This window comes from Leptopilina heterotoma, unplaced genomic scaffold (assembly GCF_015476425.1).
Source record: "Leptopilina heterotoma isolate Lh14 unplaced genomic scaffold, ASM1547642v1 Lhet_8, whole genome shotgun sequence".
NCBI classification, from domain to species: Eukaryota; Metazoa; Arthropoda; class Insecta; order Hymenoptera; family Figitidae; genus Leptopilina; species Leptopilina heterotoma.
This window is the reverse complement of record NW_025111180.1, coordinates 54,239-81,776: the sequence shown is the minus strand read 5'-3', so window position 1 is coordinate 81,776 and position 27,538 is coordinate 54,239. Positions and strand designations below refer to the sequence as shown.

At 29.6% G+C, this 27,538-nt stretch overlaps 1 protein-coding gene across 1 annotated transcript in view; it reads left to right on the top strand.

Moving 5' to 3' along the window:
• LOC122510975 overlaps positions 1-19,378 on the top strand; it is a 99,713-nt gene extending 80,335 nt beyond the window's left edge. Inside the window, exons 6-8 of the mRNA XM_043625937.1 lie at positions 8,688-10,324; positions 17,325-18,381; positions 18,610-19,378. Coding sequence (XP_043481872.1) covers positions 8,688-10,324; positions 17,325-18,381; positions 18,610-18,870 — 2,955 coding nt within the window. The 3' untranslated portion in view covers positions 18,871-19,378. The remainder of the gene's footprint in view (positions 1-8,687; positions 10,325-17,324; positions 18,382-18,609) is intronic.
• Positions 19,379-27,538: the final 8,160 nt, after the last annotated feature.

Sequence of the window (27,538 nt, the reverse complement as noted above, 5' to 3'; positions counted from 1 at the left end):
AACATTTTATTTTATTTTTCCCTGACTTGTCCCTGCATTGATTTCCAGACAGAACTTTTGGTTAAACAATATTTTGGTCAAGGGCAAGGAAAAAGTAAAAACACAAAAAAATGTAATGCATTTATTTTTTAATATCTTTAATTAAGTAAAATTATTCGGAACATCAATACATTTTTTAAAATAAATATTTAGTCATTATTATTTTTCCTGAGGAATTAAGATTTTTAAAATATTTCAAATTTCAAATCCTTTGAAATAATAAAATAAATAAAAATATTAAATAATAATTAATAATAAAATAATTAATTAATAATTTAATAATAATAATATTAATATTAAATAAAAATATTAAAATACTTTATAAGAATCGTTGTTATATAAATTTATCCAAAATTATTTTCAAGATTTCAACTCAATTAGTTTCTAGAAATTTTAACTAAAACTCTTCTCTATTTCAATTATTTTCAATATATTTTGCTAAAGTTCCTTAAAATTTCATTGATTTAAAAAATTTCACCTAAAACTAAAATATTTCTAAAATCCACTTGTTTACAAGACAAATTCATGAAATTACAAATCATTGGAAAATTTTTCAACTAAGTATAGAATTGTATTGAAAAACCGCTGCCAAGTTGTATATTTTTTTATAATTTTGGTGCTCATTTCATGAACACTTTGCTTCCTCATAGAGATAATAATTTTAAAATTACTTCTACATTTTTCAACAAAATTTTCAAAAAGTCTTATTTTCCAAAATTTTTTATTTTTAAAAGTTTAATATCTCCGGTCAATATAGAGTATAGACGAAAGAAGTTCAATTAGGGCTCAAAAGATGCGTCCAAAAAAACTCTACAAAATTATGGAAAAACCTTTATAGGTGTCCTAACATTTTTGTAAAGTTATGGACAAAAAACGTTTTTTTGCAAAATTAAAAATCCAAAAAAAAATTAAGTTAAACTTTATTAATCTATCTCAAAATACTCTCATTTTATGTCTCAAACGTCCCAGCCAAAAAAAAAGTCTTGGGATTGGCTTCATATTTTGGGAAATTGTTATTCTATATAAAAGTAATAAATTTGCAAAATATTAGTTCTTTTAAAAAAAATTCTAGAAAGTAGTGGGGGTTGAAGTTTTGACATTTTCAGTAACACTGTGATTTTCAAAAACATATAACTTTTATAATACTTTACCGATTTTAATGTTTCTATAATGCATTTAAAGCACTTTTCATGTACTTTCTAAAAATTTTACAAAAAACTTTTTAAAAAAACTTTTAACCCTCTTTTTTTAAAAAATAAAGTTTATTTTTTAAAATAAAGTTTATTTTTTAATTTTGACCCAAATGGGTATTTTTAAAAAATTTTTTTTTATTTTTATTGGAAAGCTGACATTTTTTCCAAAAAAAACATATATGTTTCATAGTGGGATGGCCATATGTTTAGAAGATACTTAAAAACAAACTAAGCGGCGCGCCCGCTTCACTGTACGTTACGCTGTCGCTGCGCCGTTGAACGACACAAATATTACTGTTTCCTCTTCATCTGCTTCAGTAAAAGCTCTCTGCATTCTACAGGGTTGAGACTGTCATAAAAATAATGCCTGCATTACTGTTACTAAAAAAATTTTTAAATAATTAATTTTGAAAACAGAAGGGTAAAGCTTAAAAAATTTTTGACTGAACAATTTTGAATAAATAATAAAATTATAATTATAAATTTAATTGACGAGATAATAAATCATTTTTTTTATTTTTTACTCGGTTCTTTTTAGAAACTCCTGGAGTAATTCTTTTTACTTTTTTTAAGAAAATTATCAAATTCAAAAATTCCATAGTCTTCAATATTCTCCAAATAATCGAATTTTGACTGCAAAAGTTCTTTTTGACTAGACGCAAAAATATTGTAAAGAAACCCAAACATTATACAGTGGCAAAGACATCTACGTTGAGACAGTAAAAAATATTAAAGAACAAATTTGATAATGCTCAAACTATACAAGGGATTTGATAATTTTCCTAAAAAAGTAAAAAAATTACACCACGAGTTTCTCAACAACAAAAAATTATGTACTATCTCGTCAATTAAATTTAAAAAAAACTCTTTTAACTTTAAACCCAAGTTAACAATAATACTAACGCAGGCTTTTCAAAATTACATATACATATAAATCTTCATTTCGATTGAATCAGAAAAATATTTGATTTTTAAGCATTAAGCTTTCTTTTTCAAAATTAATTTATTTATTAAAAATAATTTTCTCTATAATTATAATTTTATTATTTATTCAAAATTGTTAGGTCAAACATTTTTTAAGCTTTACCCTTCTGTTTTCAAAATTAATTATTTAAAATTTTTTTTAGTAACAGTAATGCAGGCATTATTTTTATGACAGTCTCAACCCTGTAGAATGCAGAGAGCTTTTACTGAAGCAGATGAAGAGGAAACAGTAATATTTGTGTCGTTCAACGGCGCAGCGACAGCGTAACGTAAATATCTTCTAAACTTATGGCCATCCCACTATAAAACATATATGTTTTTTTTGGAAAAAATGTCAGCTTTCCAATAAAAATAAAAAAAAAATTTTTTTAAATACCCATTTGGGTCAAAATTAAAAAATAAACTTTATTTTTTAAAAAAAAGAGGGTTAAAAGTTCTTTTAAAAATTTTTTTGTAAAATTTTTAGAAAGTACATGAAAAATGCTTTAAATGCATTATAGAAACATTGAAATCGGTAAAGTATTATAAAAGTTATATGGTTTTGAAAATCACAGTGTTACTGAAAATGTCAAAACTTCAACCCCTAATACTTTCAAGAATTTTTTTTAAAAGAACTAATATTTTGCAAATTTATTACTTTCATATAGGATAACAATTTCCCAAAATATGAAGCCAATCCCAAGACTTTTTTTTGGGCTGGGACGTTTGAGAAATAATGCCTCACATACGCAGTGACATTTTTTAAAAATGTCATTTTTGAACGCCTGAGGTCAAATAATATAAAGATACATATGTCAAAAAATTGAACTCGAAAAATTTTTGTATTGAATTAAATACAATAAAATACAGTAATAATACAATTATTCTTATATAAAATTTTATTAAAATTTATTAAAAAACATTTAATTCTTTTGAGAAATTTTATTAGAATTGTATTGAAAATAATTGAATCTCGTGCGAAAAATTTTATGAAAATTTTTGAAAATAATTTAATTGTTTTGAAGAATTTTATGGAAATTTTGTGAAAGTAATTAAATTTCTTTAAAAATTTTATTTTAAATAATTGAATTCTTTCAAGAAATTTTATTAATACTGCCGAGTGATCAGTTCAATCAAAATATTAAATTTTATTGAAATTATATTCAAAATAATTGAATTTCTATGAAGAATTTTATTATATGTATGAAATAAATTGAATTCTTGCAAATTTTTTAGTAAAATTTCATTAAAATTATATTGAAAACATTTCAATTCTCATATTGCTTTCAAAGGAAGCAAAGTGATGTCGATTTTTGAATTTCTTAGAATCACCCACATAGCACAATAGTATGAGGTAAGGTTATGTTGAGTACTAATCGTAAGGCTCATAAGGTTACACGATATTGCTGTGGTAGACCTGAGGTGAACTAAAAACTTCCGCCATGGAGGTAAGGTTACATGTTAGGGTGTGGTGACTATATATGATAAGGCCATGGTAACCTTACACGTTAAGGTTGAGGTAACGTTACATGTTAAGGTTGAGGTAAGGTTACATGTTAAGGTTGAGGTAACGTTACATGTTAAGGTTGAGGTAAGGTTACATGTCAAGGCTGAGGTAAGGTAATTATTAAGTTGTAAGGTTGAGGTAAGGTTGTGATAAGTTTACCAGTTATAGAAAATATTGAAAAAATAATTAATAAATAAATATTCAATTAAAATGTTAAGTTTGTTGCTCTTCTCTATTTTGGAAACCTGACATGAAGCAGAAAATTTTGAAAACAAATTTGGGGGGACTGGGATTCGAACCCGGGATCGGCGCGCATAAACCTATCATTCTAACTAACTGAGCTAAGTAGAGAACTGGCAGAAGAAAAATTAATGTTGCCTTTAAGGTGAACCAAGAAGATGATTAACTCCTTAAAGGCAACATTAATTTTCCTTCTGCCAGTTCTCTACTTAGCTCAGTTAGTTAGAATGATAGGTTTATGCGCGCCGATCCCGGGTTCGAATCCCAGTCCCCCCAAATTTGTTTTCAAAATTTTCTGCTTCATGTCAGGTTTCCAAAATAGAGAAGAGCAACAAACTTAACATTTTAATTGAATATTTATTTATTAATTATTTTTTCAATATTTTCTATAACTGGTAAACTTATCACAACCTTACCTCAACCTTACAACTTAATAATTACCTTACCTCAGCCTTGACATGTAACCTTACCTCAACCTTAACATGTAACGTTACCTCAACCTTAACATGTAACCTTACCTCAACCTTAACATGTAACGTTACCTCAACCTTAACGTGTAAGGTTACCATGGCCTTATCATATATAGTCACCACACCCTAACATGTAACCTTACCTCCATGGCGGAAGTTTTTAGTTCACCTCAGGTCTACCACAGCAATATCGTGTAATCTTATGAGCCTTACGATTAGTATTCAACATAACCTTACCTCATACTATTGTGCTATGTGGGCAATTATTTTTTACAAATTTTCAAGTGTAGTATAATATATGGGGCATTCCACGCCAAGTCGGAAATCATTTTGCTTTTGCATCTCAAATTTTTTTTAAACATTTTTTTTCTTTTAGTACTCTTTGAAATGAGCTACCTTGATTTTTTTCAAATTTTTTCATAAAGCGGTTCAGGAGGTACAGATTTTTGAAAAATGACGTTTTTTACGTAAATTTTTTTTTAAATGCTTATAACACGGTCAAAAATTGATCAAATTGGACGTTTTTATAATGAAAAGTTTTGTTTTCACGCGTAGTTTTTAATAAAAATATTTTTAAAAAAATTTTAAATAATTTACGATAAGATTTTAAAATTTTTAAAATAAAATTTCAGTTTTAACAATGTATGTATCGATCAATTTTTTTCAAAATTTTTTGTAAGAAACTAGCACTAAATTAACAATTTTTAAGCATTGTCCGATCGTGGGCAAACGATGAGATCTATTTATTTTAAAATTTTTAATTTTTATATACGCAGTGGTGGCCAAATGACTAACTTGCCATTTGACAAAATAACACAAATTTTTCACAGCAAATGTGTTTTCAGACTGAGTCTCTCCAAACTTAACCTTCTTTCAGTGTAAAATTGTGATTTGGTCAAATGACAAGTTAGGCCTACCGTTTTTATTGTGTATATAAAAATTAAAATTTTTTAAATAAATAGGATCCATCGTTTGCCCACGATCGGACAAGGCTTAAAAATGGTTAATTTAGTGCTACCCAGTAAAAAAAACTAATTCAAATGAATTGAAACGAATTAACATTTTTGGTAGGCTCCAATTCGTATTTGTCACAAAGCGGGATTCACTCAAGCTCTTTGTATATTCAATTGAATTTAATTCAATATGTACCAATTTGTCCAAACGAATTCGCATTCGAAAGAAATGGCCAAGGAATGCATTGAATTCGTGCTAACGAATTGAAAAAAATTAAAGGCTCAAAACTTGTCCAGTGAATTGGTACGGATAGAAGGTTCGGAAGTTCAATACAGTTTCACGAATTCAGGAAAATTGCATCATGGCTCCAATTCGTATTTGTCACAAAGCGGGATTCACGAAAGCTCTTTGTGAATTCTTTTTAATTCATTTCAATTAGTTTTCGTTTACTAGGCAGTTTCTTACAAAAAATTTTGAAAAAAGTGATCAATACATACATTGTTAAAAATGAAATTTTATTTTAAAAATTTTAAAATCTTATCGTAAATTATTTAAAAATATTTTTATTAAAAACTACGCGTGAAAACAAACATATAAAAAAATAAATAAATAAAAAAAAATAATTAAAATTAAAATTAGGTTTTTATAAAACATTATAAAAACGTCCAATTTGATCAATTTTTGACCAAGTTATAAGTATTTAAAAAAAAATTTACGTTAAAAACGTAATTTTTCAAAAATCTGTATCTCCTGAACCGCTTTATGAAAAAATTTGAAAAAAATTAAGGTAGCTCATTTCAAAGAGTACTAAAAGAAAAAAAATGTTTAAAAAAAATTTGAGATGCAAAAGAAAAATGATTTCCGACTTGGCCTGGAATGCCCATAATCATATATTTCGTCGAGAGGAACAAATGTCCGGATATATGTGTGTATTTATGTATATCACTGATTCTTGTGGACAAATTTTCTCTTGCACGTTGTGACGTGTAATTTTGATACAATTTTGTAGGTGTATTACGGTCATGAATACCTAAAATCAGACAGAAGGATTTTCAAAAATATCTAAAAAAAAATTTTTTGTTAGCATTTTCAGGGCGCGAAGCGAAATAAGCCTTTGGAAATACTGACTTTACTGACTTAAGACTAGAAATTACTGACCATTTACTGACCAATCCTCGCATAATCGCAAGCAACAAAATCGCCTTGTAGACGGAATTTTTCTATTGTTTCTATGCATTAGTGGCGCTAATAATATTCATAATAAAAAGAAATTATTTATGCGAATTTTATACATTATTATATGAGAAAGAAAAAACTTAAAATCATCCTCTCTTTAATAAAACTATTAGTTTCAGCAAATAATTGTCCTTAAAAAAGAATATAATTAAATAGGGGAGACTGGGGCTAAATGTTAAACTGTGGAAACAGTTAAAATTTCATCCGAACGGAAATAGTTAGAGCATTGTAATTTTGATTATAGAAGTACTAACTCGGGGTTTTGGACACCTGAAATAACAATTTTCAAATGAATTGCATATGATTTTCAGAAAGCCGTCTGCCATAATAAGACCGCCATTTTAAATTTTAAAAATCTGACAAAATATTCGTATTCAACAACACCGAAAACCCTCAAGAAATTTTTTTTATGAAAATCCATCAATCTTTTACAAAATTTTTCTAGAATAACGAATTTTCACAACATTCGTCCGCCATATTGGATCCGATATTTTTAATTTTGCAAATTGAACTTCAGATTCGTAATCAGCGACCTCGAAAACCCCCAAGTAAAAAGTTAAAGGCAAATGCAATGAATTTTTCAAAATTCGTCCGACATATTGGATCCGTTATTTTGAATTTTGAAAATCTGACTTCAGATTCGTAATCAGCGACCCCGAAAACCCCCGAGTAAAAAGTTTTAAACAAATTCAATGAATTTTTTAAAATTCGTCCGCCATATTGGATCCGCCATTTTGAATTTTGAAAATCTGACTTGAGATTCGTAATCAGCGACCCCAAAAACAGTAAAATATATTTTGACCCAATATTTATGCATCGTTTTTTAAAAGTAATTAATAAATATATTTACTTATTTTCGACTTTAGCCTCTTCTAATTGACGTAGTAAGGACGCCATTTGAATTTTGAATTATGCCACTTTGTAATTGAAAGGAGATGTCATGACGAGTATTTTCATGTGCATAACTTGTATTTTGATTGCATACAATTTTGGGCACAGCTTTGGGCCGTTTGACGTGAAACGTCCCATATTTAATTGAAAATTGGGAAGAAAAAGAAACAGAAGTACCTATGAAATGTCAGAGAATTTGACAGCAAAATGGTCAACGAAAGCGCTAGTAAACATCAAGAGAGTTTTAAAAATTATTTTTTTAAAAATTCTGTTATCAATCTTGATTTTCTTTTTGCAACTTCTTTTTCTACTGTCGAAAAGTAGAATTTACGGACTTTCACATAAAATTACTGACTTTTACGGAAAATACTGACTTACTTTGCGCCCTGCATTTTTTTAATTTTTGAAAAAAATTTATTTTTTGAAATAACTTTTTTCTTTATTAAAATTTTCATTAATTCTTGTCAAAATTGTATTCCTGGCATGAAAACGAATCGATTCATGTATATAAAGTATATATTTCATCAATATTTATAATATTAATCGACATTTTTATTTTTTACAAAAAATTTAAATTTTGTATTTTTTGAAACTTTATTTTAACACTTTAAAATAATTATTCTATAATAAAAAATTAAGCAATTGGTATATATTATACTGAGGATGCTAAATGATCATGAAATGAACAACATGTTTTTCTAATTTTAGTATCTGAAATTATTTAAAAATTGATGTTGATTTTTAAAAATAAAAAATTTTGAAATTTACATAATTACAATAAATTAAATAGCTAGTTTTTCTAGTTATTTATAGAAATTGAAAGCAAATTGAGAGCAACGTTTATAACGTTCAATAATTTTTGGAATTTTTAAATAAAACTATTCGCAAAATTATTTAAAATAAATTCAATTTCAAATCTGTAAAGTTGAATAATTGTTAGAAATAAAAAGAATTTATTAATTAAATTGAATATTTTTTTAAAGGTTGTTGCGTTGGACAACAAAATTCAGAATTTTCATATGAATTCTAGAAATTGAATATTATTCAATACTTTCCTTGCTTTTTCCCTGAATTCTCTGACCTGTTGGCAAGTCTGATTAGTAACTAATTAAGTAACTAATTAAAACAAATTTTTATCTTACTGTTAAAAATCTAAAATGTAAATGTAAATTTGACTTTTTGTAATATTTCCAGATTCAGAATTTCAGCCAATTGGAACAACTGATATCAGCGAAAGATGTGAAAACTCTCGAGGAAATATATTCACGAGTAGAGGACATCGATCTTCTAGTCGGTGGAATTTTGGAAATTCCACGAGAAAGTGCCGCTGTTGGTCCAACATTCCTCTGTCTTTTGAAGCAGCAATTCACGAAAATTCGTAATTCTGATCGCTTCTGGTACGAAAATGACATTCCTCCTTCTGGTCTTTCGCCAAATCAACTTTTGGAGATTCGTAAAGTCTCGCTTGCCGGTATTTTATGCGCAAATACCGACATCACTAAAATTCAACACAAATCCTTCATTCAACAAGATCCCTACCTTAATGTTCGAATTACTTGCAATCAACACGAAGTTCTCGATCTCAGTGCCTGGAATGAGGCACCAATGCCAGCGCCAATCACCGACAATTACATGAGTACAACCGAGGCTTCTGAACTAATTCCCGAAATTGATGCCGAAATGATAGCGGCCGCTTTGAAAAAGGCCGAGGAAGATTTAGTCAAACGTCAACAATTGGAGTATCAATCATGGCTCGAGCAAAGAATCGCTGATCCAAAATCTCCAGCCGGTACAGCGGCAAGTTTCTCAAAAGCCAATAAAGACGCTCTTCTCCTAGCAAATTCGTCAATTATCTTCGAACTCGCCACCAATGAAATCCTCAACGGACCTCAAGGTCTCAAGCGTCGTCGTCGAAAGAGGCAAGCCTTCGACACTCCCGACAATATTCTAGGCTTTCCAAACAACGATTTCTCCGATCTCCTGCAAAATGTCGACGTAGCGGGCCTAATACCAAACAATAAGAAAGCCACAAATCACGAGGAAGTCGAATGTCCAGTCGATGAATCGCCTTGTGATCCGGGCACACCCTACAGAACCCTCTCCGGACACTGCAACAATTTACGTAATCCAAATTTGGGAAAATCACTGACAACTTTCGCTAGACTCCTACCGCCAGCCTATGAAGACGGTATTTCAAAACCTAAAATAACATCCGTCACTGGAACACCGCTACCAAATCCTAGAACAATCTCAACAGTCATTCATCCCGATATTTCAAATCTACACAACCGTTACACATTGATGGTGATGCAGTATGCGCAATTCATTGATCACGATTTGACAATGACACCAATTCATAAAGGATTCGCTGAATCGATTCCCAGTTGTAGATCATGTGATTCAGCGAGAACGGTACATCCGGAATGTAATCCATTCCCAATGCCGGCTGGCGATCACTTTTTCCCGACAGTTAATTCATCGACTGGTGCTAGACTCTGTTTCCCGTCGATGAGGTCTCTACCGGGTCAACAACACTTGGGACCGAGGGAACAAGTTAATCAAAATACGGGATTTTTGGATGCTTCCGTTATTTATGGGGAGAATACTTGTATTTGTAATATTCTCCGTGGATTTAATGGTCGCATGAATATTACCTTACATCCAAATAGGGGAAAGGATCTTTTACCTCAATCGCCAACGCATCCGGAATGCAAGTCACCATCGGGCTTTTGTTTTATTGGAGGTGATGGTCGAGCGTCTGAACAACCTGGATTGACAGTGATGCACACTGTTTGGGTTCGTGAGCACAATCGAATCATGGAAGGTCTCAGGTGAGTTTCTTCTGAAAAATTAGAAAAATTAGAATTAATTTCCGTATAGGCCTTTTTTCGACTTTAATGCGTAACAAAGTTTTTAGTCGATTCAAAGTATTAAAAACAAAGTCGAAAAAATACTTTATTTTATTCATACACTGAGAAACCTTTGGGACTGTAGCGGGACAACGTATGTGACAGCAGCTCCACTATGGTTTTGGTGCGCTGCTGTACAATTTTGGGCGCGTGACAGTCCAAAATGTTGGTGAGCAGCTCACCGAAGTAGTGGGGATGCCGTCTTTGGTTTGCAGCTGAACAACTTTTGGAGTGTCACGCGCCCAAAATTGTACCGCAGCAACCCAAAAGTGTAGTCCTGTAGCGTTCCACCGAAATGGTCAGTAGCAGCCTATCGAAAGTCTGCTGCTGACCCAAAGGTCTCTCAGTGTAGTTGTCGCAAAAATTCAATTTTGTCCTAATTTCCAGGCAAAGTTTTCAACTTTTCATTTGTTATCACTGTAATAACTTTAACAGAGTTACCACAAATATTAAATTTTTTTATTTTTTTTTAATAATCAAATAGAGAATACTTTTAAGATTTTATTTAAATAATAAAAAAGTGGGATTTTCTATCACTTTAGAAAATATAATATTTTTAGTTACAAAAATTTTTGAAAAGTAAAAGAGATTTAAACAAATGAATTCGTGTCGATTTCATGTTTTTACGTATATATGTATTAATTACGTTAATATGTAATTTTTTTGGTTAAAGTTGTCGAGTTTAGTTTATTCATTTGTTTTGCTTCAAATCTCTTTAACTTTTCAAAAATTTTTGTAACTAAAAATATTATATTTCCTAAAATGATAGAGGATCCCACTTTTTTATTGCTCAAATAAAATCTTAAAAGTTTTCTCTATTTGATTATTAAAAAAAAATAAAAAAAAAGATGGAGAACACATTTTTTTAACCCCAAAAATTAAAAAGTTAATTTATATAAACAAATTATATTTTGTAATTAAAGTTTTTATCATTCATCTAAAGTACAATTCCTCAGGTAATCTCTCCTTCAATTTTTATTAAAATCGGTTCATCCGATCGCTAGTAATTAGCTATTTACTAAAACGCTACAAATAACTTTGACTTTGAATAACTTTGGCAATTATTCGAATTTCGGAAAACTATTTACAAGTTTTAATTATACACCATCATAGGCTATCGAAACATATAAGAATGAGAAAAATTCACCGACCCAATAAAAAATAGGGGCCCACTTCAGGAATTCTTTCCTCCCTGATTTACAGACAAAATTTTGACTTCTTCCCTGACCCTAAAGAATATTCTGATTCACTCTAAAAATGATTAGATACTCAAAAAAATGTTCTGTCACATTTATTTACGAATTTCCTTAATTGTAAAATTAATCAAAAACACCAATAACTTCATTTTTTAATAAATATTTTATCATTATAGTTTTACCATGGGAACAAAGATTCTTTTCAATTAACAATTCCCAGTAAAAAAAAACTAATTCAAATGAATTGAAACGAATTAACATTTTTGGTAGGCTCCAATTCGTATTTGTCACAAAGCGGGATTCACTCAAGCTCTTTGTATATTCAATTGAATTTAATTCAATATGTACCAATTTGTCCAAACGAATTCGCATTCGAAAGAAATGGCCAAGGAATGCATTGAATTCGTGCTAACGAATTGAAAAAAATTAAAGGCTCAAAACTTGTCCAGTGAATTGGTACGGATAGAAGGTTCGGAAGTTCAATACAGTTTCACGAATTCAGGAAAATTGCATCATGGCTCCAATTCGTATTTGTCACAAAGCGGGATTCACGAAAGCTCTTTGTGAATTCTTTTTAATTTATTTCAATTAGTTTTCGTTTACTGGGTTGTTAATAAAAAATTATTTATTAATCCTAAACTGTGGCAAGTAATGGAATTTTAAAATTATAAAATTTTATACGTTTAAATGGTTTAAATTAAATTCTTTTCAATTATATTATTTTTTATAGACTGTTAACCACCTATATTGTTGCTAGAATGTTGCTGAACAACATCCTGAAGAATAAAAAATTTTATTGTAACTTTTATGCGCTTTAAAGTAGTAGCAGCCACAGCCGAACACTATAGCAGAAGATTATAATTTTCATAGAAAGGCGTTTAAATTAAAATACAGTTACATTCGCGAAATTAAAAAAAATGATCATTTTTGGATATTTAACAAATTTTAAGATCAAATAGTAGAAAGAAACATTCTGAAATTTACTTATTTCAATAAATTATTACTGTAATTCATCCAAAATCCAATTCCTGTCTATAATTTTTAAACTAAAATTCTTTCCTAATTAATTACAGGGTTTCTACAAATTTCTACTTATAAAATTCCATGAAATTTCCATGATTTCCAGGTGATACAGATAAATGATAAAATTTCCATGACACATTAAAACAAAATTTTTGTCAGTTAAGTCAGGTAAATGTCATGAACAAAATTTTTTGTCAGGAAAATTAAGGCAGTAGTCTCCTTTAGAAGGCGAAAAAAATGCGTTTTTTCAGGAATTTTTTTTAAAGGGAAGGAAATGATTGCGGTAAACGAAATTTTTGGGTGATATTCTACTATATTTGAGCTTCAAAAACCAACTTTTATTTTAAAAAAATATTTAAATTCTTCTTATTAACAACGATTTTTGTGGAGCGCTGCAGCCCAGTAAACGAAAACTAATTGAAATGAATTAAAAAGAATTCACAAAGAGCTTTCGTGAATCCCGCTTTGTGACAAATACGAATTGGAGCCATGATGCAATTTTCCTGAATTCGTGAAACTGTATTGAACTTCCGAACCTTCTATCCGTACCAATTCACTGGACAAGTTTTGAGCCTTTAATTTTTTTCAATTCGTTAGCACGAATTCAATGCATTCCTTGGCCATTTCTTTCGAATGCGAATTCGTTTGGACAAATTGGTACATATTGAATTAAATTCAATTGAATATACAAAGAGCTTGAGTGAATCCCGCTTTGTGACAAATACGAATTGGAGCCTACCAAAAATGTTAATTCGTTTCAATTCATTTGAATTAGTTTTTTTTTACTGGGAGTCTGTATTTTTAAAACGGTGCCAGTGATAGAGGTCGCACGATGCATCTGAAACAGTCAAACCAATTTTTTTTTACTTTTTATAAGTGTCTTTTCTATTTGCACTAAAAAAATACCGAAGAAATTAAAAAATTCCAAATTTTTTCGAAGTTTGAAAAAAAAGTTAACTTTTTAAAAAAAAATCCACTTTAAGGTGCAAAAAAAATAGTTTAAATAATACTTTTGTCCAACTATTTTAGTTCAAATAGAAGATAATTTAATACTGAAGCGAGAACACTTTGATTTTTTTCAATCGGACAAAAATTCTTTTTGCTATCACCGGCACCGTTTTCTATGACGTGTGAAAATGAAAATTCGAGAAAAATCGATTTAAAGTTTTAGGTCCAAAAAATACAATTTTTAGGATACTTACACTAATTAAATTTTAACCTTTAAAGTGCTAAGTGTTGAAAAATCACGCTCAGTGCTAACCCCGGCCTGTCAGACCGCTATTCCCTTTTGACGGTTTTTTAGTCATTTATAATTTTTAAAAGACAACTATTATAAATATTTTTTACTTTTTAACAAAAAAAGTCATTTCTGTATTATGCATTTATTTATTTTATAAATGCAGTCTATGAGAACTGTCAGTAGAACTAGCTGCGCGTCAAGTTGCGCAGACGTCACTCATGGGAATATACTGGAATATACTTTCACTTAAAGCTAACCCCGGTCTCACAGACCGCTATACTTCAAATATTTATTTACATATATTACAAAATTTAACGAATACAAATTTTTGAAAAAGTTGTCTCCTAACAGATTTTCATAAAATATGAAGCTACTAAAAAGTTCAAGTTCTTATTATACTTTGAAAAAAAGTTTCAAGCAAAGAAGATTTTAATAGCGGTCTGTCAGACGGGCATAGCACTTTAAAGGTTAATCAGCTATTCCTTGCCCATATAGTAGTCCTTCCTCTTCTTCGAAGAACTCATTTTGTCGAAGATTTTCTTCTCGTCGAGCTGTCCGAGCCTCCTTGCTCGAAAATGACGAGCGCCGGTTTTCCCTCGTTATGCGCTCCGCATCGATATTATCGGCAAAATTTTTGCATTGCTGCCCGATAACAATATCGAGCAGCTGCCTGCAGCCAAATTTGCCGCTATTTCGACGATTTTAGAGCCGGACTTGACGTGTTTTGGGTTTAGACGCCACACAAGCGAATTAAACGCTTCGTTAGAATTTTGAGTGTGTGTATACACCTTCTCAGGTGTATACAAGGTGATACAAGGTTAGGTAAACAATATAACGCATGTAGGGGCGGTGCGCGCGCGTTGGGGTCTGCCCGAGCATTCACACGTGCTCGACGATTGGTCACAAAATCTGATCTATCTTCGAAAATATGTCAAATTGGCCTCTAAAATTTTAAAGATATATTCTTGGATAGTTTTGGAATAGATTTAAGACAAAATAAAAAAGTCGATTTTTTTAAGCTTATAAAGGAGACTACTGCCTTAAGAAAATTGAAACTTTTTTCGACGTATTTTCAAAAATTGCGACTTTTTAGACTTTTTCTCCAAACATTGCAAAAAAATACCACAATTTTTAGTAAAAAAGTGCAACTTATTTTGATTTTTATAATGCAAAAAATAACTATAAACAAATCTTTCAAAAATTTTTTTTCAATAGTTAAAATTTTGTATAATTTTATTAAAAATAATTAATTTATTTCAAGTATTTTGTTACAATTTTTAAAAATCAACTTTTGAAGAATTTTAATTGCAAATTTTGAAAATAATTGAATTATCAAAAATTTTAATGAAAAATCTTTAAAGGTATACACTTAAAAATGAGAATTAGTTTCTAATTTTACAAAATTCAATATTTTTAATATTTTTAATTACATATTTTCAAAAATATGTACATTTTAGAATTATTTTTAACATTTTGGAGAAAACAATAATGTTAAAAATTTTTAATTAAAATTCATCAAAAAATTCATTAGTTTTTTTTAAATTATACAAAAATTCTTTTAAGAAATTATCTTCAAAAAATCACATTAATAAAATATTTTTAAAAACTATTGTTTTTGTATTAATTGAATGAATGAAATGTTTTGTAATAATTTTTTAAGATTCAAAATTTACTTTTTGGACTTATTAAAAATTTTGAGAAATCATGGTCCTGCGTTTATAATTAAAATTCTTCTAAAGATCATTTTTATTTATATTTTTCAAAAATTTAACTATTTTTAAAAGAATTTACCAAATTTTAATTATTTGGAAATTTTTCAAAATTGGAAAACTAGGGGAGAGTTGTCAGAGTTGGGCAGCTGTTAGAGTTGAGCCACCGCGTTTATTTCGTTTTATCGCACTAGCGCAATCTATCTTTTTACGAAAATTCTTGCTACAATGCTACTAATGTTAGCCATCTTTTCATATGAGTCGCGGTTAAGTATACGAACCTATACTTGACCAGCGTACCAATTTGTGATATATGTAGGCTCAGCAAAAACTTTTTTGTGGTGTCAAAAAAAGAGAACTAAATGTAGAAGAAATGTGTCAAAGACAAAATAAGTTTACAGAAATTGTTCATTAAGATGATATGAGAAAATGTGTAAAATAATTTGGTGTTTGTGTCACGCGTTTTTGTTCTGTGCCCCTATGACGCAAAACGACGCGTGAGTCAGAGTTGGGCCATGAGGGAAATTTTACAAAGAGAGAAAAAAAAATTTTTTGATAACCTTTTTTCATTTTTTCAATTTTGGATTTCGTTCATGAGAAATAAATTATCTAAAGTTATATGAAAATGCATAATATGGGATTTTATTTTAATTTCATGATTCCTTTCCTCATTCCCAAGTGTCATTCTATCATTTGAAGGTCATTTTTAATCATTTACCTAAATATTTCATTGATTTTCTACAGTGGCCCAACTCTGGCGACCATGATCAACTCTGACAACATTTTTTTTTTTAAATTGCTTATTAATCTGAATCTTTTGGTCAAATTTTTTTTACAATGTTCAGCAAAAACATTGCATTTGAGTTGATCTTTCCAACAATATGCGCGAAATCGCGAAATTCGTTCTACAGGGGAAGTTATGAAGAAATGTCAAAACTATGTCCAACTCTAACAACACTCCCCTATTATCGTTCAAAAATTATTTTAAAATATTAAAAAAAAATTAATTGTGAGAATTTCTTTATTATAATTTTTTGAAAATATTATACCTTAATAACTTAAGAAAAAGCTATGGAGAGTCACAATTATTATAAAAAATTGAGTTTATGTATTTAAATAATTGAATTCTAGAAGAACTTTTGGAAAATTATTTAAATTAGTAATTAATTGATTCAGGGATGAAGTTTAGTTGAAAATTGTAAAAAATAATTAAATTCAGGAAAGATTATAATTGTAATTTTTAGAAATTATTAAAATTCATAAATTTTGCTCATTTTCTGTAAACATTAATATTTTCCTCTCTCTAAATCTAAATCAGTAAAATTTGACTGTGTATCAGTGTCAAAATTCACTGATTGGCTAATTAAAAAGTTACTGGAAATTTCTGACTCGGATATTGAAATTTTCAGTTATTTTTTAATTGGCCAATCAGTGAAAGATGACTGAAATTTCAATTATTTGTAACTGATCTTCAGTGAAATTTTACTGATTCAAATCGCGAGAATAGAGTCACTGATTCAGTGTTAGAGAGCTGTAAAAAGAATTTTGTTAGGGAAAGCAATTTTAATGTCAGTATAAATTGTCAGGGAAATTGATAAACTGAAACTTGTGATCACCACAGGGTACTCAGGTGTACTCAGGGTGATAAAGGAGCGCGAATTTCAATTATGCGCACACGGGTTTACTACAAAAACTAAAAAAATTCCATGAGATTTCCATGATTTGATGTAATTTGATTTTCTTTTCGTTAACAGAAAGGAGAATCCTCACTGGGATCATGAGAAACTCTTCCAAGAAACCAGACGTATTATCAGCGCGATGCTTCAACACATCACCTACAACGAATTTTTGCCTCGAATTTTAGGCTGGAATGCAATAAGTTTATACGGCCTGAAACTCCTTCCTCAAGGTTATCACAAAGACTACTCACCCACTTGTAATCCAAGTGTACTAAACGAATTCGCCACCGCAGCCTACAGAATAGGTCATTCACTCCTTCGACCCCATATTCCTCGCATGGATCCAAACTACCAACCAGTCGATCCTCCAATTCTCCTCCGCGACGGCTTCTTCAATGTTGACATGCTCTATCAACAGGGAATGTGTGACGAAATAATTCGCGGTCTCGCCGCCACTCCAATGGAAACTCTCGACCAATTCATCACCGGCGAAGTGACAAATCATCTCTTTGAAAATCATCGTATTCCCCATTCAGGTATTGATCTCATTGCCCTCAACGTTCAACGTGGTCGCGATCACGGCCTTCCATCATACAATCACTATCGTGCCCTATGCAATCTTAAACGTGCATCGACGTTCGATGATCTCTCACGTGAAATGGCTCCGGAAGTAATAGCTCGCATGAAGAAAGTCTACGCATCAGTCGATGATATCGATTTATTCCCCGGTGGAATGAGCGAGAGACCACTTCAAGGTGGACTCGTTGGTCCAACATTTGCCTGCATTATTGCCATTCAATTTAGGCAATCGAGAAAATGCGATCGCTTCTGGTATGAGACGGATGATCCAGTCATTAAATTCTCCGAACAGCAATTGTCTGAAATACGTAAAACAACATTATCGAAAGTTTTATGCGAAAATATGGATCAATCAAATGAAATGCAGAGGGCTTCGTTCGATTTACCGAGTAATTTCCTGAATCCTCGAGTGCCTTGTGGTTCGATGCCGCACATGGACTTCTCTGCCTTTCGGGAAACCCGTCACGGTTGTCAAATCGGTGGCAGGAACGTTGCAATTGGAGAATCTGGCTTTCCAACTCCCTGCAGTAGCTGCATTTGCACAGCCGAAGGAGTGAGTATAATTTTCAATTCTCTCAATTTCACTGGAAACAAAATTTTAATTAAAAATATTTATTTAAAATAGTTACAAACATTTACTTGAAAAATGTAGCTGTGTAAAAATTCCAAAGAAATATCCACTAATTTTTTAAATCAAAGCAAAGGAACTTTTACATATTTTACAAAAAAATAACAACAAAAACAAAAATTCTAAAAATCACGTATATATTTTTCATTTTAGACGCAATGCGCATCCCTACGAGTAACAGACTGTAACCAACTAATTCGAGAAGCATCGCGAGAAGCAATATTACGAGACGATGTCTGCACAGCTCAATGCGGCTTTGTTCTCGCAGCAACCGAACCATCGCAAAGATCACAATTGTCATCGAACAATAATTTTCAGGGTTTCAATCAACAACGAAACAATTTGCGTAGTTCCCATACACCGACCACCTTCAATGGTTTCAAGTTACCCGATCTCTCGCAATTTGTTGGTTAATAAAAAAACCATTGCGAAAACAAACAAAAATTTCAAAGACTCAAAATTATTATCGAGTTCTAAAAGACTCGAACTTTATAAATTTTATATTTTTCGACTATAAATTAAAATGACAAAAAAAAAAAATAAATAGAAAACGGCGCTTGTGAGTGAAAGTGTAACTGCGTAAATGTAAATATAGATGTTAAGATCAAGTTTTGGGTTATTTTTGTTCATAATTTTGTGAGATTTAATTTATATATATATATATATATATATATATATATATATATATATATATATATATATATTATATATATATATGTGAGAGAGAAGTGTGAATTATTGACGTTCAACTTAGAAGGAGAAAAAAATTGTATCTGTTTAAAATAAGAATTATTATTAGTAAAAGAAAAAAATACGATACTGCCAAACATTACACAAAATGGTATAGCAAGTACTGTTTACTTTTTTTTATTTCTAAACAAAGTATTAGCACATTTCATGTCTGTCGTATCTTTTATTTTTTTGAATCACATTTCTACTTAATTTTTGTAATATAATAATACATAAAATAATGTATAAATTTTTAATAAATGAATGTTAATGTTAGTATTTTTTTTAAATAAATTACTTAAATAAATTAAAATAAAACAATTTTATTTTTATTTTAATCAAATGAATTTATTAATTTGATCAAAAGGCTTAAGAGGGGTAAAATAATAATTTTGTTTTAATTTTGATTTAAATATTAAAATTCTTCGCAAGAATTAAATTATTCTTTTATAAATAATAAAATTCTTCTCAAGAATTCAACTATTTTCAATACATTTTTAAAAAAATTCAATAATGAAAGTTTAATTATAATATTATTAACAGATACGATTATTTTTTTATACAGCGTATATAAATTACACAGGCCGACAAAATTTTGGCGAATCTCAGAACCAAGAACCGGACAATACTTTTCCGAAGGTTTTTGACGTGCTGAATCCGAATCTGACCTCAGAATTGCCCCATCACGTCAGGTTTTTGAGATATTCTAACCTAAAAGTGTCAAAATCACATTTTTTGGGCATTTTTGAAGTCCTGAACAATCAAGAGAAAATTTTTTTTCTAAAAGTTATTTACGGAATCTGAAAGTACTATTCTTCCCCTTTAAAAAGCCTTTTGAAACTTGAAAAAATCTTTATTTTTCACTGAGATATCGTCATTTGAAGTTTTTGAATGTGATAAATTGGTCAATATTCGTATACTGATCAGATTCAAAAACTTCAAATGACGATATCTCAGTGAAAAATAAAGATTTTTTCAAGTTTCAAAAGGCTTTTTAAAGGGGAAGAATAGTACTTTCAGATGCCGTAAATAACTTTTAGAAAAAAAAATTTTCTCTTGATTGTAAAGGACTTCAAAAATGCCCAAAAAACGTGATTTTGACACTTTTAGGTTAGAATATCTCAAAAACCTGACGTGATGGGGCAATTCTGAGGTCAGATTCGGATTCAGCACGTCAAAAACCTTCGGAAAAGTACTGTCCGGTTCTTGGTTCTGAGATTCGCCAAAATTTTGTCGGCTTGTGTTATTTTAAAGAATTTTTACTTTCTCTTTTAATTACAGATTTTTTCTGTTAATTATTTATACTTTTCTTTATATTTTTTTTGTAGTCTGCAATTTTTCTAAATTTTAAATCAAAAACTTATGTTAGACCGCGTCTTTTATTTTAAAAGTCTATGATTTTTTCTACATCTAATGAAAACTGCTATAAAAAATAGTAAATTTTACTCTAAAAGTAGTAAAAAGTATTATTAAAGATTGTTATTTTATAAATAACTTTTACTATTTCCGAAGAAAATTTCTTTAAAAAAATTTAGAAAAATTTACTTTGAAAGCAGTAAAATTCACTCAGAAAATAATAATTTTTAATAGTTAATAGTAAAAATAGTAAAAATGAGCCTCCAATAATTCAATAACTCGATTTGCGCTCGGACGACCAGTATAAAGGCTGTCAAAAACTCCAATATATGAAAAAAATTAAAAGTTAAAATAATTAGTATATTTCGTAACGAGTGCGAGCAGTTATGTCAATTGCAGTTGTCATTTTTTTTTTTGTTCAAAAATTAGCAACTGCTCCCACTCGTTACGAAATATACTAATTTAAAAACACAACATCATTTATAGTGCATGAAAATGTGCAATTTTTTTCTCTTGGTAATTTTTTTGTAAGACTAGCTCCTCCGACGGCCGCAAGCGGCCGTCTACGGTGCTAGTTTTTATATGTCCATTGTCCAAGTCCATTATTTCATTAATAATAATATTCAAATTTTTTCAGTTAATAATTTGCTTATTTATATTTGAAATGTTGACGTTTTTTTGACAATGCAAAATAAGATTTATTATGAGTACTTTCTCTTAACAAAAATACAATTTATATATTCGCGCTCTTTTTAAATAACATACGACTGCAGCGCCACCTTCACATGTACAAACAATTTTAAAAACACTCTTCTATTAAGGGGTTGCATACATTTGTATCAGAATGAAAAGAGCATAATGACTATTATGTCGAATTCACAAACGTAGAATCTGTAACTTTACGAATTTATTTTTATCGAATACAAAATTTAAGAAAATTATTTTCACGAATTAAAATTGACATAATTTTTATTTTCACTAAACAATAATTGATATAATTTTAAAATAGTCGATTTCTTATTTAGTCGAAAGTTTAAAAATCCGAAATTTAATTAAACCTAATTTTATTTTGTCGAATGGTGGTTCAATATAATGTATGAATATTAACAAAATTTATTATAGCCAAATTTATAACTAACCTAAATGTAACTGAACCGAAAAGTAATATTACATATTCCTTATTCTATAGAAATTAAAAGTCGAATTATCATTTAATCGAATATTTATTATACTAGTTCCTCCGACGGCCGCAAGCGGCCGTCTACGGTGCTAGTTTTTATATATGTCCATTGTCCAAGTTAATTATTTCATTAATAATAATATTCAAATTTTTTCAGTTAATAATTTGCTTATTTATATTTGAAATGTTGACGTTTTTTTTGACAATGCAAAATAAGATTTATGTTGAGTACTTTCTCTTAACAAAAATAAAATTTATATATTCGCGCTCTTTTTAATTAATATACGACTGCAGCGCCACCTTCACATGTACAATCAATTTTAAAAACACCCTTCTATTAAGATTTTACGTTCTCATTGCCCATTCTTTACTTCGATACTTTTCGATACATTCGACCTTTCCACTCCATGTCTTTTTTAAGAAAGGATGATGTGTGAAATTACAAGTTTCGTGTTATTTTACACCAGATTTTTTTACAGTGTATTATAATCTTAAAGTGGCGGAATAAAGCTATTTGTAAGAATGGTTAAATAGTCGAAACGCCATCTATTCGAATTGTCCAGTAGACGATTCGTAATTTAGTCGAATGGAAAAAACGTCGAATTTTGAAAACATAGAATTGTCAATTCGTCGAATTCTCAAAACATCGAATTGTCAATACGTCGAATGTTTAAAACGTCGAATGATACACTGAGAGAAATGAATGGTTAGAGCAACTACTTTTTTATTAGTAAAGGCAAAATTTATTCTCCCGTCTATTTAGTTAGTAAAATCTAGTAATTTTACCAGTAAGTTTTAATATTTTGCATATCAAACGTAACTATTTAGAATTAGTAAATGTGAAATAGTAAATGCATCCACAAAAATAGTTGGCTTTACCATTTTCGTTAGTAAACGAGAAAAAAAATGTCGGCTTGACATATGACGCATAACATAGTGTTGTCCTCTTAGTGCATTTGTTAAAGTTTTATGTGGTTATTTGTTTCTAACTTTTTGTTATTTTTGTGATAAGAAGAATATCGAGTGTGTGGAAACTGATGAAACTGTCAGAAGAGATATCGAGAGTCGAAGAATGTAAAGGACATGTAATAAGTGCAACTTGTGAATATTTTGTATACTCGAGGAAAAAGTGCAGTGTTATTTTTGTAAGGATAATGATAATTACTTTTCTAATATTATTCGCACATTAAAAAATATGTTTATCATGTCTTTATAGTGTGCGAATAATATTAGATAAATAATTGTTGTTATATATTTATTTATTGTAAAATGAACTAAGCAAATGTACCTATTAGAACTTTTATTAGTGGTCCCTACCAACTAAAATAGTTGCCTTTACTAATAGAAAATGGTTAATCTTTTACTATTTAAAAATGCTATCTTCAACTATCCAATTAGCAGCAGTATAGTTTACTAACCAAAATGGTTTTCGTAAGCATTTTATTGGTTGCGATAACTACTCTGTTCTCTCAGTGTAAAAACGTCGAATGCTAAAAACATCGAATCGTCAAAAGTTCGAAAAAATTTGTTTGATCTAAGTAAACATTAACTTAAAACAAAGAAATCTTTACTTAGATCAAACAAATTTTTTCGAACTTTTGACGATTCGATGTTTTTAGCATTCGACGTTTTTATCATTCGACGTTTTAAACATTCGACGTATTGACAATTCGATGTTTTGAGAATTCGACGAATTGACAATTCTATGTTTTCAAAATTCTATGTTTTCAAAATTCGACGTTTTTTCCATTCGACTAAATTACGAATCGTCTACTGGACAATTCGAATAGATGGCGTTTCGACTATTTAACCATTCTTACAAATAGCTTTTCCGCCACTTTAAGATTATAATAGATGACGTTGCGGCTACTTGCTTTTTGGCTCAAATTAAATTCACCTACAAAAATTTTCTACCAAATTAGCTTTCGGATAATTAGAAATTCGCTTAGTTGTATTTTCCTTAAAAATTAGTTTAGATTAATTTGCATTTCGAGATTTCGAAATATCGATTAAAATTAATTCTATATAATAAATATTCGATTAAATGATAATTCGAACACTTTTAATTTCTATAGAATAAGGAATATGTAATATTACTTTTCGGTTCAGTTACATTTAGGTTAGTTATAAATTCGGCTATAATAAATTTTGTTAATATTCACATTATTTTGAACCACCATTCGACAAAATAAAATTAGGTTTAATTAAATTTCGGATTTTTAAACTTTCGACTAAATAAGAAATCGACTATTTTAAAATTATATCAATTATTGTTTAGTGAAAATAAAAATTATGTCAATGTTAATTCGTGAAAATAATTTTCTTAAATTTTGTATTCGATAAAAATAAATTCGTAAAGTTACAGATTCTACGTTTGTGAATTCGACATAATAGTCATTATGCTCTTTTCATTCTGATACAAATGTGAGACGCATGCATATCCCCTAATCGCCAAGTCGTCGAATGATCAAATAATCGAATGCCAAGTAATCGAATGGACAAAACGTCGAATGCTAAAAACATCGAATCGTCATTTAGTCGAATGATAAAAACATCGAATCGGCATTTAGTCGAATGTTCAAAACGTCGAATGATTAAAACGTCGAATGCTAAAAACGTCGAATCGTCAATACGACGAATGTTCAAAAAGTCGAATTATCAATTCGTCGAATGTTAAAAACATCGAATTGTCAATACGTCGAATGTTCAAAACGTCGAATGATAAAAACGTCGAATGCTAAAAACAACGAATCGTCATGTAGTCGAATGCTAAAAATATCGAATCTTCAGTTAATCGAATGCTAAAAACATCGAATTCTCAATTCGTCGAATGTTCAAAACGTCGAATGTTTAAAACGTCGAATGCTAAAAACGTCGAATGTTCAAAATGTCGAATGCTCAAAACGTCGAATGATAAAAACGTCGAATGCTAAAAACTTCGAATCGTCATTTAGTCGAATGATAAAAACATCGAATCGTCAATACTTCGAATGCTAAAAACATCGAATTGTTAATTCATCGAATGCTTAAATCATCGAATTTTTCATTCGTCGAATGTTCAAAACGTCGAATGATCAAAACGTCGAATGCTAAAAACGTCGAATTCTCAAATCGTCGAATGCTCAAATAATCGAAACGCCATCTGTTCGAAATGTCAAGTAGTAGAATGGTAAAGTAGTCGAATGGTAAAGTAGTCGAAACGCCATCTGTTCGAATTGCCAAGTAGTAGAATGGTAAAGTAGTCGAATGTTCAAAACGTCGAATGATAAAAATGTCGAATGCTCAGAACATCGAACTGTTAATTCGTCGAATGCTCAAAACGTCGAATGATAAAAACGTCGAATGCTAAAAACATCGAATCGTCAAAAGTTCGAAAAAGTTCTTTGTTTTAAGTTAATGTCTACTGAAGACAAAGAACTTTTTCGAACTTTTGACGATTCGATGTTTTTAGCATTCGACGTTTTTATCATTCGACGTTTTGAGCATTCGATGAATTAACAGTTCGATGTTCTGAGCATTCGACATTTTTATCATTCGACGTTTTGAACATTCGACTACTTTACCATTCTACTACTTGGCAATTCGAACAGATGGCGTTTCGACTCCTTTACCATTCGACTACTTTACCATTCTACTACTTGACATTTCGAACAGATGGCGTTTCGATTATTTGAGCATTCGACGATTTGAGAATTCGACGTTTTTAGCATTCGACGTTTTGATCATTCGACGTTTTGAACATTCGACGAATGAAAAATTCGATGATTTAAGCATTCGATGAATTAACAATTCGATGTTTTTAGCATTCGAAGTATTGACGATTCGATGTTTTTATCATTCGACTAAATGACGATTCGAAGTTTTTAGCATTCGACGTTTTTATCATTCGACGTTTTGAGCATTCGACATTTTGAACATTCGACGTTTTTAGCATTCGACGTTTTAAACATTCGACGTTTTGAACATTCGACGAATTGAGAATTCGATGTTTTTAGCATTCGATTAACTGAAGATTCGATATTTTTAGCATTCGACTACATGACGCTTCGATGTTTTTAGCATTCGACGTTTTTATCATTCGACGTTTTGAACATTCGACGTATTGACAATTCGATGTTTTTAACATTCGACGAATTGATAATTCGACGTTTTGAACATTCGTCGTATTGACGATTCGACGTTTTTAGCATTCGACGTTTTAATCATTCGACGTTTTGAACATTCGACTAAATGCCGATTCGATGTTTTTAGCATTCGACGTTTTGTCCATTCGATGTTTTTAGCATTCGACGTTTTGTCCATTCGATTACTTGGCATTCGACTATTTGATCATTCGACGACTTGGTGATTAGGGGATATGCATGCGTCTCACAAATGTATGCAACCCCTATTAAGATTTTAGATTCTCATTGCCCATTCTTTACTTCGATACTTTTCGATACATTCGACCTTTCCACTTCATGTCTTTTTTAAGAAAGGACTCAATTTAATTATTCGTAAAAACTTTAATTAAAATTTTTGAAGCAATTTGTAGATAGATTTATTTATGTTCGAAATAAAAATAAATTTAATTTTGATGAGAAAAAAAACTATGAAAAATTAGGACAAAGCCGGGAATTTTGTTGAACGAAAATAGTAGACACCCTGAATAAATTCTTGAGATAATAATAAAAAATAAAAATAAATAATTTCTAAAGATAATTGCAGAATACAATTTAAATAAACGTTTTTTTTTAACAAGCTTGTGGTTAAAAAAGTATTAACTTATTATTAAGAAAAAACTGTCAAAAAACAATACATGAAAACACCTGACAGGCGTGACCGGAGCAATGTTTTTCTAATTTTTTTTCTTTTTCTTTTGTAATATATTTTCGATAATTTTTCATCAATTTGCACTAAACTTTCCAAAAAACTTGTTTAATACCTAATGAACAAATTTGTCACTGGAAGTTTGTTCAATTCAAAAATTCCGTGCAGTTTTTTCCCGGCTTTGTCCTAATTTTTCCTAGTTTTTTTTTCTCAACAAATTTAAATTTATTTGATTTCGAACATAATTAAATCTATCTACAAATTGCTTCGAAAATTTTTATTAAAGTTTTTACGAATAATTAAATTGAGTAATGAAAATTTTCTTGTTTTTTGTCTCTAGTGTCTACAATATTTACTTTACAAAAAAATTCCCAAGAGAAAAAAGTTGCGCATTTTCATGCACTATAAATGATGTTGTGTTTTTAAAAAATTTTTATTTTAACTTTTAATTTTTTTCATATTTTGGATCTTTTGACAGCCTTCATACTGATCGTCCGAGCGCAGATCGAGTTATTGAATTGGGAGGCTCAATTTACGTTCAAAGAAAATTTTGAAGAACTTTTACATAAAAATTAACTTTGGAAATAGTAAAATTTGCAATTAAAAATCGCTATTTTCAGAAAAAATTTTATAATTCTCGAGGTAAATTTTAATAATTAGTGAAATTTACTTTCAATTGTTTAACATAACTAAAATAATTCTCCAACTTAAATAAAAATGACAATTTTTTCTTTATACGAAAGAAGGGGGAAAAGGGAGAATATTCTTGATTTTAGGTGTTGCAAGAGATTTTATAAATTTAAGGGAATAAAAAAATAGAAAAGAGAAGGAAAAATACAAATAAAAACAGGACTGTGATCCTTGAGATAATAAAAAAAGCAAAAACAAAAAAAGATGAAATAAATTTTGTACTGAAAATTAAATAAAAACAGATTCAATTAAATTTTTCCCGCAGTATATAAAAAATCGGAAATATTTGAAAATCAATGGTTAGAGAAAAAACAAGAA